The 14,228-nt window shown below is 37.4% G+C and overlaps 1 protein-coding gene across 1 annotated transcript in view; it reads right to left on the bottom strand.

The window, feature by feature from the left end:
- Nucleotides 1–13,373, bottom strand: part of LOC149802350 (cGMP-dependent protein kinase 1-like) — a 383,724-nt gene extending 370,351 nt beyond the window's left edge. The window contains exon 1 of the mRNA XM_089951577.1: nucleotides 12,559–13,373. Coding sequence (XP_089807703.1) covers nucleotides 12,559–12,809 — 251 coding nt within the window. The 5' untranslated portion in view covers nucleotides 12,810–13,373. The remainder of the gene's footprint in view (nucleotides 1–12,558) is intronic.
- Nucleotides 13,374–14,228: the final 855 nt, after the last annotated feature.

Here is a 14,228-nt window from a genome sequence, read left to right as displayed (position 1 = left end):
GCCAGTTAGTTAGCATAAGAAAGGGATGCTAACAAAACATACAGAGGTCTGATGGCACGTATAGAGCAGTATTTAACACGGAGTCGAGATTCACAGAGATGTTTAGATGAGTACTTCTTTAAGGCTCTCCCGCCAGTACAGGCCCAATGGATAAGGCGCAATAAGGGCAATGGGTCTGTTGTCGATGGTGCTGAGGACTACGTTGCGCCTATTAATGACATCAAGTTCGACCCTAAGCACAGCCGACAACAAGCAAATAACCAAGCATCAAGTTCACCTCAGTCCAAAAAAAAAAATGATTTAATACAAAGATCATATGGAGACAAAAAGTGCTATAAATGTCACCAGAAGGGTCCTGTTTTGCGTGATTGTCCCAGCAGAAATAAACAAAATAAAGCAACCTACTTTGTCCAGACTACCATTGTTGAAAATTTAATAAATAAACTGGGAACAGTGAACAACAAGGAAGTATTGTTTGTTAAAGAAACAGGTGCAGAAATGACCTTAATATATGAGGAACTTGTCGACAAGTCACGTATCCTTGAAGGGCAGAACCTGACACTCTACACTGCCATTGGACAGACTTTTCAGGTGAAATTAGCCATAGTAGAATTCGACACGCCATACTACAAGGGTCATGTCCAGGTTGGACTGGTATCTGACTTGGCAGCACAAGCGCTGCTGTGTATGGACATTCTACGTAGGAATGAAAAGGACTATGGAAGAAAAAGGAACCAGGCAAGGGCGCAGAAAGAGGAAGCTGAAGAAAGTGAAAGAAAAATGAAAGAATGTGGGGTCCAATCCCATGAACTGGACGACGTGCATCTAGAAAGACTATTTTCGGACAAAGATAGTGATTATGGTCCTGATGAGGACGAAGATGACATCCATTGTGAAGATGAGGCTGATGACAAAGAACCTGCTGCTTGATTAGCTGCACAGTGTTAATGTGGAATTGATTTCTCAGTATCAAAAGAAAGACACCTTGTTGGCTGGTGTGAGAGGAAAGGCCCTGCCATCTAAAAGTGAAGCTGAAGGCGTGGACAATGCATTTTTCTGGGAGCATAAAATTTTAAAACAGAAGTTGAAGTCGTCGGATGGAGAAAAATATGGAATCCAATTAGTTTTGCCAAAGCAGTTACGTCAAGCAGTTGTGGAGTTGGCACATAATAAACCTCTTGATGGTCATCTATGACGGGAGAAAACAAAGGCAATAATAACAACCGCGTTTTATTGGCCAAGAATGTTTGGGGATATTCAGAGGCACTGTCAGGCCTGTGACATCTGTCAACAGACAGCATGGAGAACAGGGAAGGAGAAAGCTCCAGTGGCATGTCCAACAATTGTATCTGACCCTTTTGTTAAGACTACGATGGATATTGCTGGCCCACTACAGCACACAAAGGCGGGGAACAAATATATACTAACCATCGTTGACGAAGCCACTCGGTATCCGGAAGCATTTCCTTTGAAGAACACTGAAGCCAACACAGTGGTCAACGCTTTAATTGGCCTGTTTAGTCGGGTTCGTATACCTACGATTATCCTTATAGACCAAGGGACCAGATTCACAAGTACTCTTCTAAAAGAACCCTACAACATGTTGATCATCGAGGGGATAACAACCTCTCCTTACAGGCCACAATCCAATGGAAAGGTCGAAAGATTTAATTGCACACTCAAAGCTGTCTTCAAGAAACTGTGTTCCACGAACGCTGAAGAGTGGGATGTGATGCTGCCTTATGTACTGTTTTACTCTAGGGAGGTACCACATGAGGCAACTGGGTTTTCGCCGTTTGAGCTGTTGTATGGTTGGCCACTAAGAAGGCCGATGGTGATTCTTAAGGATCTATTGACCGGTGAGGGTGAGACACATAAGTCCGAGAGAGCTGTACTGTTATCATGAACTGTGTGTGATGAATTTAACGGAGGAGAACGGATTGACTTCCCACTGGCCGATACGGAGAGTTTGGACAAAATCAGTCTGAATGGCAGACTGACGAAAGAACTGCCAGAACAGGTGCGAAAATTGTCCTCTGGGTTTGAAGACGTGCTAACTTCAAAACCAGAAAAAAAACAACTTAATCAGTCACAACATTCGAACAACAACAGACATTCCGATGACGCAGAAATTCAATCGTATTCCCCATGCAAAAAGGGCGGAAGTCAGAGATATAGTAGACGAAATGTTACAGCAAGAAAGACCGTCTTCAAGTCCATGGAGTTCACGAATTGTACTTGTTCGAAAGAAAAATGGAAGTCTGCGACTTTGTGTTGATTACAGAAAATTGAACAACATCACACTCTTTGATGCCTGTCCTACACCAAGGATAGACGAACTTTTTGAGAAGTTGGGAAATGCAACATATATTAGCAAACTCGACATGACCAGAAGTTACTGGCCGGTACCTTTGTCTAAAGAAGCACAAGAGAAATCTGCTTTTGCGACACCCGTTGGTCTTTATGAATTTACTGTTATGTTTCTGGATGAAAACTTCACCTGCTACATTTTCGCGCATGATGGACTTGCTGCTATCCAAATTACGTAATGTTGCATCTTACTTTGATGACATCATTATTTATAGTGAGACCTGGGATGCCCACCTTCAGGATCTACGAGCAGTCATGTAGAGATTGCGAGAAAACAATCTGACAGCTAAACCTTCCAAGTGTGACACTGGAAACGATACTAATGTTTGCCTTGGTCACATTGTTGGTGGAGGGCAAATTAAACCAGACGACGCCACAAACAAAGCTATGGTTGACTTCCCGCTCCATGCAACAAAGAAAGAGGTTCTATCCTTTCTACAAATGGTGGGTTATTATAGAAAATTCATGAGGAATTTCGCTGAGGTATCAGCGGCTTCGCTTTGTATTTTGACAAGGAAGGGACAGCCAAATCGTGTTACATGGGATGAGACAGCTGTCATTCAATGACTTAAAGAATGCACTTGTAAAGGCACCTATCTTGACTAACCCTGTTTTTGAACGCCCATTTGTCCTGCAAACTGACGCAAGTGACGTCAGCATTTGAGCTGTTTTGAGTCAGTACGATGGCCATAAGGATGAACATCCTACTGCGTATCTTAGCCGCAAACTATTGGACAGGGAACATAATTATTCTAAAATTGAGAGAGAATGCCTTGCGATAGTAAGGGCGATATAATCTCTTCACTACTACGTGTGCGGTGCTTCATTCAGTGTCGAAACTGACCATAATCCGCTAACCTGGCTAAGCCAAAACAAAGGAAAAAACACAACAACGGCTTCTGAGATGGTCCCTGTGTCTGCAACAACACGAGTTCATGATCAAACACCGTCGTGAAGCAGAGAATGCAAATGATGATGGATTGTCACGTGCTGGAGTGTAAGACTATGCGTTTTAGTGTTCATTCTTGTTGGATTTATCTGAATTAATACCCATGTGGTGATGTGTATTGTATCTTGTGTACTAATTAAGTACTTTCGTAATGCAGATCAGTTTGATCTTAAGTGAGTCCAAAATGTTTGCTTTAGATGTTGTGCTAAGTGTTGTATTCAGAATATAGAAATATATTTAGCGAGTCATTGAATGCTTGCACTGTATACTATCTGACAGAACTCCAATTGCCAAGGTGATGCAAGAACTTTTAAATTCCATGAAGTAAGGTAATTGCATAGAACTGTATACAGCCAAATAGTGACTCTTCATACTTGCTTACCCATCCTTAATAATTTTGTTCGAAAAGTAAAATTTTCTCTTAAGGGGGAAGGTGTTACCATCATTTTAATGCTCTACATTTCCATCTAATTTATTGTATACATATTGATTATCATCAAAACAAGAGACATGGGTGTATATGGTAGTTATAGTTTAAAGGATTTTAAGTGGTCAGATATGGTAATGTTAGAAACAAATTCTACATAGTTCACATATTTGATACTGATAAAGATTCTGGCCCATAGGACTTTGGGTCTGTATTTGTCATCACAGTAAAAGAAAAAAAATTATACTGTTAATGAACCCTGACTTTGTCTCCATTCTGTAGTTTTGATAAACTATTGCCCTGGTGTAAAACTTTTAATCTCTTTTGTGTAAAGTGCAGTCGTGTTGAGCCCTAGCTTGGGTGAACTTTAAAAATCGGCTTGTAATCTACTTTCTGTTGGATGTTATTGTTTGCAACTTTTGTACCCCGTAACAGTCTCAAACACTCAGTCCGCAGGCCGCATGCGACCAATTCCTGCCGCCCGGAACGACATTAGGAAATTTTCAAATAATTAATAATGCAATTTTTTCTTGACAGCAAGCCAGTGAAGCGGCACTCGGGCCAATGTACTTTATCCTCGTGTGGCCCTCGTGGTGAGTTGAGTTTAAGACCCCTGGTCTAGAGCAAACGTCGTAAGTTCTTTTATCTTTCAAAAGCCAATCACTTCTATGAGGGATTATGGGATTGCAGACTACATACAAGATTTACTGACCTCCGAAATTAGAAAGCCTCAATGTCAATCCTACGGATATTTTGTCTTGCAAAAATAGCCGAATCATTCCGAATGCTTGACGACTTCTCGCCTCTGATATTTTACCTTGACAAATGTAACTTCTCCAATGAGCATTGACAATTTTGGTTTTCGCAAAAACACGTGAGCACATTTGTTTTTACGAAGAATTTTACTTATTTCAAATTACAGTCAAAACAATGATTAATTAGATCGAATTTAGTAAGTTATTACAACAAATACGCAGTTGGACAAATATTTCGAACATTTAGTTAGACTCTTAACATAAATACGAGTTTAAAAGACAACATAAACAGAGGAAAAATATGCTGCTAAATGGTCACTGTCCCCAAACCTCCTCCGGAATTTTTCAACGCAATTAAACATTAGCGAGTATTGTTAATTTCCGGACGTGGGGGCGAGTATTGTTCATATCCAGACGTGGGGGCGAGTATTGTGCATATCCAGACGTGGGGACGAGTATTGTGGATATCCAGACGTGGGGGCGAGTATTGTTCATATCCAGAAGTGGGGGCGAGTATTGTTCATATCCGTGCGTGGGGAAGAGTATTGTTTATATCCAGACGTGGGGGCGAGTATTGTGCATATCCAGACGTGGGGGCGAGTACTGTTCATATCCAGAAGTGGGGGCGAGTATTGTTCATATCCCGACGGGGGGTGGGGGTGGGGCGAATATTGTTCAAATCCAGACGTGGGCGAATATTATTCATATCCATACGTGGGATCGAGTATTGTGCCAAATCCAAATTAAACAAATTTGCTGCCTCTCCATAGCTCCTTGACTGTGTTCTACTGAAGCAACCATTATACATGGAAAATATTTTTAAACCTGATCGGAGGGTTAAGGGGTGAAAGCTACTGCCTTAAACATCACTTATACGGGATCCTTCCAGTTAACTATAAATTACAGCAAAGATTGAGAATTGGTGAAAATAGGATGATGAATTCATTTCAAGATTTCAGCATATGATATCAGATTAAACACTTTTTAGAAAACATCTTGAGCGTAAGGTGTAATTCAGATATTCCGCCTGGCACCATCTCAAACTGCCGAATTATTACATAGTTTCTTGTCGACAAAGGGACTACAATGGATCACGGATATAGTAACAAAGATGGCTTTTCTATCCATCTGGCTTGTGAAATCGTGACGTAAAATATTCTTATCTTGACAGTTTTGTCTCACATCAGTTCACCCAACTCACCCACCCAGCAACCCACCGCTAAAGTGTAATGTACAAACACCCAGTTTTACACATAAATTGCGCTTTACTGTGTTCAAAGATAACTTTAAAAAAAATATTCCAATTTAAATACTGTAAGATAACTGATGTTGATACCGCAAGCTAATTGTTCTTGATCACACATAACTTTAATTAGAACTAATATAGAAGTCTGGATGAATTTAAAATGTCAACTTGACATCGTATCTTTCAATGCAGATTAAGACCTATTTAAGTACTACATTCTTTAATAAAGTTGACAGTCCATGGGATGAATACATGACATGGAAACCAATGTTTTTTTTGTGTATATGAAATCGTCATCTGCACTGTGCGAATATGGATGTCCGTGACAGAATGATATTCTGCATTCACATTAGTAAATGCGTGAGAGAAATAATCAAGCAACAATATCTAAGAGCAAAATCTAATATTTGTCCCTACTGTCTCAGTAATTGTTGCAACTATGCATTGGCCAGAGTTTCGTTTCTGTTTTGCCAAATAAACAGAAAACAGTAGGATAGGACTCTGGCAGATTCAAAGCGGAATTGACGTAAACAAACGTACATTTTATTGCATGATTAAATTAACCTTGAGAACATGCACACACAAAAAGAACTAACGACATAACACATTATTTTACACCGGTCCATGAGTACCACACGTCTGAACATTTAAAATTTAAGGTGAAAGTCTTTCTAAATGAATGCTCTTCCATTTCAAGTGTAATACGTAACACATTGTTTCAGAAGACGGTCGGCTGAGATGTCGCTCACTGTTGCACACTACTACATTACAACACAGATTATTGCCAATTAAAGAAACACAAGAAATCTCTTTAAATTTTCAGTGGTGCGAATGATTAGGAACGGTTTATGAGAGTTACAGTAGTTTAAAAGCCGAAGTTCAAAACTGGTCGGTCGCTAGCATGGGGCTGGTAGCATGTGCAACATTGGAATAATCAAACACCGTGTAATAAGAAAACATATACAGCTCAATTTGGTGTTGTACTGAGTAACTGGCTAATTAGCCTCAACCAATAGTTAGTAAGCTTCGTTCAACTAGGTCTTAAGCTTCACCTGTCAGTCATATTTTCAGTTAATTATAATTACAATGTCCAACAATTAATCAGATCGCAAGAAGGAGCGCGTTTTCTCGGCATCAGCCTAATTCAGAGCAAAGGAATGGGTTAGCCTCCTCCTTTCGATGGCGAGGACTCAGTTTTAATGGGAAGCTGTTTGTAACAGTAAACAATTATTAATATAATCCGTGTGGGATAGACGCTTAATCAGTATTTTCCAGACGAACAAATGGAAATTAAGTAGGATTATCGCGAAAACGGCTTTCAACTTGCTGGCCGTAAATATTTTATGATTGATATTTGTAAACGTTTATCTCTATTTAATATGGACGAACTCGATTCCTAACTACTACGATTTTTTTGCTTTTCCTTGATTAGAATTCGTGTCTTGACTGCTATGATATTTTCTGTTCTCTGTTTAGAATTCATTTCCTGATTGCAATTATTTTTGTTGATCTCTAACTACTGCTTAAGTTCTCCTACTATTCTACTTTTGAATTCTGGCAGTTTAATTTTCGCCTCCAAAAATGGCGGAGTCAGAGACAGAGACAAAAAGGAGCGGACATACATTGTACAAGAAGAAAATTAATCTGGAACTTTACTTAAAACCCAACTTTATGAACTATAGCAGACATATCCAGAAATATATCAGCCGAATAACTGTTTTATTTTAAAATTTAGAAGAAGGAAGTAATACTAGCATAGCAAAACAGCAAACTAACAGCCAATTCATTTTTGATTGACTGTCAATCAAGATTGCAAAATTGCATACAGGGAAATCCCAAAAGAACTTAAATATTCCCATTTTCTCTATAAATGGAATAAAATGCATTCTTGGTTTACTTCTCTTTATGTTACTGAGGCATAATGAATAGGTTTTGGAAAGATCTCCAAAAAATCATAATAATTGTTGCATGGCACCGTCTAAAGCGTCATGTTCAGGATCATACTGGCAACTAGAAATTCTGGCTACAACTATTCACAATGGTTTTTGTTCTATAAAGAAGTACGCATGGTTTATATACAAGTTTACAGATAAAGCATACAGGGGTTCTTCCAATACAGTGAAATCTTCATATAGTAGACACACTGAAAGGAGTCCTTTCTTATGAGGTTAGATATTATATTAAGAGGTGTCCTTTCTTGAGAGGTAAGGCAAATTAAGAAATGTAGTTTATAAATGTTGTCCTTGAGGAGCAGGTATTCATTATATGAAGTTGTCGATTGAGGTAGTCTGTCTTAATACAAAGGCTGAATGTGGATTGAGAACGTTATCAAGCATATCAGTAATAAAAGTAACAACGATATTTTCGCATGTTTCATAATCAAGCCGCTAGACACATCATTATTAAAAATAAATACGAGAGCCCATCATATTTCATTATCAACCGCTTGACACGTCAGTATTATAAATAAATACGTCATATCATATTTCATTATCAAACCTTAGGCACATCAATATAATAAATGAATATGATATCTTTTCAAATTTCATTGGTTCGTTTAAGCTTCATTCCACTTTGAATTACTATATGCATGGAAGCGGTAACTGAAATACATTATTAGGTACCACCCCGTATCGTTCTAAGCATCATCATCTGTATGTAATAGTATGCAAACATTATCTTTGACAGCCAATTTTTTAACAAATATAATTAATCACAAAAGAGAGAAAATTACACTGCCGAACATTAAAACATCGATATTCGTACACTTATATTAACGGCATACCATCTACTAATACCCATCATTACTAATCTTTAATCACTAATTCGTTGATGGGTTTCGTCTTTTTTTCCATATCTTTTCGGCTAAAACCCAATATATGAGCATCGTCTGTTACGGCTCTATGGTCTTAAACTAGGTAACAGAAATAAGAGAAACTAACAAGTTTCAGTAAGTTTCAACAAATATGTATTTCCCTACAATACAAGGTTAAAAGACACTTACAGTATAGTGAATTAAATCCCAAATAATCCTAAATGTTCTATCACAAGCCCAAAGTACAGTATGTTCCGAAAGAATTCCAATAATCTTGAATGTGCTTATGTATCAATAACTGCATGTGCTGATATATCAAGTGTTGATGTATCATAATTATATAATCAAGACTGTATTTGAATGAATCCACAATAATCCTAGAGTATTGTTTTAGTCCAAAAAGTCATAAGCACTTTGTAATTCCAACGAATGCGTTAAATAAATAATTCATCTAAAATTAAATCCAAACGCAGCTAAAAGCTCTGATCATAGATTCCCAAAGACTGGTATGAAACAGGAATGAAGACTGTTTACAAAATCCTTTACATACATAATTCGACTGACCTATGACGTAATAAAATTCCCCAAGAAAAAAAACAGGGCATGAACTAAAATCCATGTAAATCATCATTGAAAAAGACAAAAGTTAAGTAGAACACAAATATACCCTCGATCACGGGCAAAGGTCAAGTACACAATATAAACTAATTATACATAATACGTCTGCTTTGCACTATAAATGCGGAATAAACATGAACGCTTTACATGTTTATACCACGTGATCAGTAATTAAAGTACTATAAAAACCTGACACTTATATTAAAAATGAGAAACATACATTCTTTGCGCAATAATCATGTAATCAAGTGTGTCAGTTGTCAGCTACTTTAAGTGAAGTGCTGTTTTTACGCGAACGTTGAAATGTGCCCTAGAGGGACATGCAGCTATTTGATAACAACTCCATATGTCAGAAACAATGGGAAGACAGTGTGTACCTCAAGGCAAATAACCAACTTCAAGCCTAAATATGCCTTTAGCAGCAAAAGTTCCCCCATTTTACCAGCGCGTATGAACAGTCATGCACATCCGCAAGACGGGGACAGGGACATTATTATTTTAGTCTGATTAGAAGGTCACTTTCAAAGACTATTCATATTTGCGACAGGATTACAAGCGATCATGAATTGGATACTACTCCAATAATATAAATGGAACGGTATAAAATCAACCGTTTAACCATATCAAAAAAGTCTTCAGTTCAATATTCGAATACAGAGATTGTATATATTCAACTAGGAAACAATTATCTGGAATCGTGTGTGTGTTTGTGTGTGTGTGTGTGTGTGTGTGTGTGTGTGTGTGTGTTCTTGTACATAACGAATAAGATCCTCATTAAAACAGCAGATGAATTAGCAGTTAAACGGAGTGGCAGACGACCACCTGGTCATTGTCCTTCTTTCGAAAAAAGTATACCTATGTCAACTACATAAATGTATATTCAACACTGACAATCAATAGTTTCAATTCAGTCATTACTTAATCAGCCTATATAACCGACTCCAGCAGGGACGGTCTTTTGCGATGTGAAACATGTACAGCCTATATCACAGACTCGAACAGGGACGGATTGTTGCAATTTGAAACATGTACAACCTATACTACAGATTCGAGTAGGGATGGACTGTTGCGAACTATGTACAGCCTATATTACAGGCTCGAGTAGGGACAGACTGTAGTCCTACAGCGTAAGACACATCACCCGATATTTCTGTTCGGGGTGGGTGGAGGTTATGGGTCTTACAGCCGAACTAACGGCGCTGTGTAGCGTGTTTTGATGTCGACTAACAGTATAACGAAAGTCAACTTTTCAGGAATATCACACAACTGGCAACCAATAACGACGCTTTTCTACAAAGTAAATTTGTTTTTTTGTCAGACTTTAATTACACTGATGTCTTTTCTCTAATAAATTTAAATTCTCACAAAAGAAATGGACCTGTTTTCGAGTTTCGCTGGCCTACATTTCACTGGCTGGAAAGCGATGAAAACTGGAACGACGAGATCGGGTTAAGTTGAAATATTATTCTTTAACGAAACGAATAAAAATATATTATGCCTATTGGAACTGTAAGCAGCGGTTCGTTTCGTTCAAGAAACATATCCCCCAACAAGCCCCCACATGAACCTACTTAAAAATACTTCGGCATACCTCGACTACCGTCGCTTTGCAACAAATTCAAATGTATGTCAACGGAACATGAAAATGCGTCCATTTGCTAGTATCATATTTTCATTGCGCCAGGATAAAGACAGCATAGTAAGTATATTAACTACACATAAATTACAGGCTGCGAGTATGTGAGATATTACTGAAACTTTGACTACTCATTCCGATGTTAACCAACATTGGAACACGCTATACAAGTCCGTTATTTGGGTGGTAAGACATGGCACTAAAAAATAATCAACATGTGCTATGTCTTATTGTATGACTAGGATAGACTGTTGCGTTGTGAAACATGCATAGCCTGTATCACAGACTCGAGTAGGGACGGTCTATCTATTGAGATGTGAAACATGTACAGTGATTTTACAGTAGGAAAAAGGTACGTGCATCAATTAACAGATGTTGTGGAAAGTACAATGTTGCTACGCTGATATATATATATATATATATATATATATATATATATATATATATAGGTGTGTGTGTGTGTGTGTGTGATCGAACCGATAAGTAAATTTGCGTTATTTATAGGAATTGGTGAACTTTGACGAGATATACTACGACGAGATATACTACTAATGAGACCATATCGGTGTAGTTTTCTAACTAATTAATTGTATTTTTAATGTAAAGGTTGTTTAATTTAAATTCTATTAAGTTTTCCAAATACCTCAAACAGAAAAAATTTAAAACTTTTTCTGTTTTGATACCCGCCCAGGCCATCCCAAGTCAGCTGTCTCAGAGTTTCATTGTGAACGGCCCTTAACACCCGTTTTCTTTACACGAAAGGGCCAAGAAGTCGCTGTAACTACAGCTAAACGCCAGCCAACAACAACAACAATAACAACTACATTGGTAGTTAGTATAATTGCAGCTGGAATTTAACATTTTTTTTGCAATTTTATTTGTTAATTACACGTAGACAACACATAACTATAATACTGGTGGTATATGATCTATTGGTCAGAAGACCGTCTTATTTTACAACGTGCTCACTTCACAACTTTCTTTTTCAATGGAGGTTTATTTTCTTTGACGGCTTTATGTACATATTCTCTTTCCGTACAATCTTGCGCCATAAAGATGTCTGGATTTTTGTCTTCTTTCACAGTGTGATTTTCTATAAAGACACATTTATTCGTAATGTGTCTTTCCAGGACAGACACAATTTCAGTATTGATGGTCTGTATTAAGTTTTGAAACCTATTTTTGTTTGTCTAGCGTAAGAGACAACATGTACATAGAGCCCTCATGTATTTCATGTTTATTTCTTGTTCCTTATCAATTACGTCAAAACAATACATATTTATGTCTGTCTGTGGTTGGGATGGGGAGGGGCATAATTAATGTCATTAAATCTAACGTGAACAACATCCCGTCAAACATAACAGTCTAAAATTAAATCAATCCTACCCAACACGGACACCGATATATATATATATATATATATATATATATATATATATATATATATATATATATATATAATTAGAAAACTAATACCTGCACGACTGAAAATAGAGAGAGGGAGGAGTGTTTGTTGATGTTAAATATATGCTGACAAAACAAATCACAATGGGCTGGAAAATGTTGTATACATTCTTGCAGCCAGACAAAATTTGTTACATGATAACATAATTTATTTGCTTGACTGATCGAAGTAAACAGCTATTGACGAGCATTCCTGTATGTATGTATGTATGTATGTGTGTGTGTGTGTGTGTGTGTGTGTGTGTGTTCCAGCTAAATATTAATATTTTACAACATACTTGTTACTCTTCGAGTGTTTCCTCAGTCCATTCTGTAAGGATTTGAGTGCCTGGGGTTCAGCTGAAATCCCTTGGGCCCTCTGTTTCCTTGGCCCCACAGTCAATGTTCGGGGGAGTACGGATTGGTATTTGTCAAGCTGACTTCTCATTTCTACTATCATGTCCTCTTTTTGTTGTAATAATGTTTCCAACTCTTTAATCCTGGCATCCTTGTGTTTTAGAAGGGTCTGCATCTCCGATAGACTGCCCATTTTTATTTACTCAGAAAAAAACTACTCCAAAAATATTTCAAACATCTACACCAATGCCTTGTAATTTGAATTATCATCGGGACTCCATCACACTGCACAAGAATTTTATCAGCCGAACGAAGCTATCACATCCTGAAATTTATCACTAATGATATTTTTTATATTACTGTAATAATGCAGACACAAGATAGAGAAAAAAAAATTATACGGCTGTGAAAAACGCTAACTGACTGGGGGCGTTTCTAACTATACATCGCACAATAATACGGCCCTCTTATCTTGTTTCACAGGTAATTCAACTATAAACTCACGCATCTTCGGAAGCAAGCCTAATTCACAATTTTCCGCTATATAGCATTTGATACAACACAATCAAATAGCAGGCACCATGATTCGTTTTCACTCCGTTGTTCCCAATATTTTCGACGTTGATAGGCTCAGTTCTAGCTGAAGAATGTATGGCTTTACAACCCAAATTATGTCGCACGGAAAGACATCGTTTCTCTCTGTCGTCCACACGCTAACTGCCCTGAGAACACAATACTAACGTATTACGTACATGGACAACGTGTACACCCTCTCTTATACTGTCAGATCGAGCCTATAATATAAAAGGGAGGTAATAAAGTATGCGAATCCTACTATTAGTGAGGAATGAATGGTAAAGTTTGTTTATCCTTCACACTACCTTTAGTTGCCTGGAAAAATAAAGTATGTTATGAAGTTAACGGCTGGCTGTCACTTGGTATTTTTCCGCATTACACTATGTTAAGGAGGGTTGACTATTCTCTGGGTTCGGTAAGTCTTAATTTCTAGCATTTCCATTGAAAAAAGTGTTGGAAAAGTTGGAAACAGGAAAATGTTTGTATTGAAAACAGAAAGATTGTTGAGTCTATTTTTAATACCCTGTCGAAGTTTTCACCAGGCACTAAACTCAGACGAAAGAGAAATAAGCAAGTTCGCATGGGAAAAAGTTATCAGTATATTTATAGTGAGAGAAATAATCAAATTATTAAATTCTTTCCATATACCTATCGTTTAATTATCATATTTTTTCACTCCTAAAAATTGGCAAAAGGATTGGATAAGTATTAAAGGTAAGTATAAATATGCATTACAGCTTAGCTGGAATATTCTACTGAACAATAATAGATAATCAATTAGACTGCAAATAAAGAGATTATACTTCAACAGTGATTGAATGAAACAAGACTGTTACATTAGGTACAACAAAAACACATCTAACTTTGTTTCACCAAATTACTTTATTTAACTACATTTAAATTGCTACATACTATTTGCATTTTCAGTGCTGAGTCAAAATCAGATTCTTAAATTGCTTCTTAACCAGGAAAAGGTAGGCAAGTGCACAGTTTGTCAACACTACTGTTCTTATCGAACTCGTCTGGATAAGGGCAC

The sequence above is a fragment of the Sinohyriopsis cumingii genome, chromosome 3 (assembly GCF_028554795.1).
Source record: "Sinohyriopsis cumingii isolate HCF-2022 chromosome 3, ASM2855479v2, whole genome shotgun sequence".
NCBI lineage: Eukaryota > Metazoa > Mollusca > Bivalvia > Unionida > Unionidae > Sinohyriopsis > Sinohyriopsis cumingii.
Note: the sequence above shows the minus strand (reverse complement) of the source record. Positions and strands in the feature narration are given on the sequence as shown.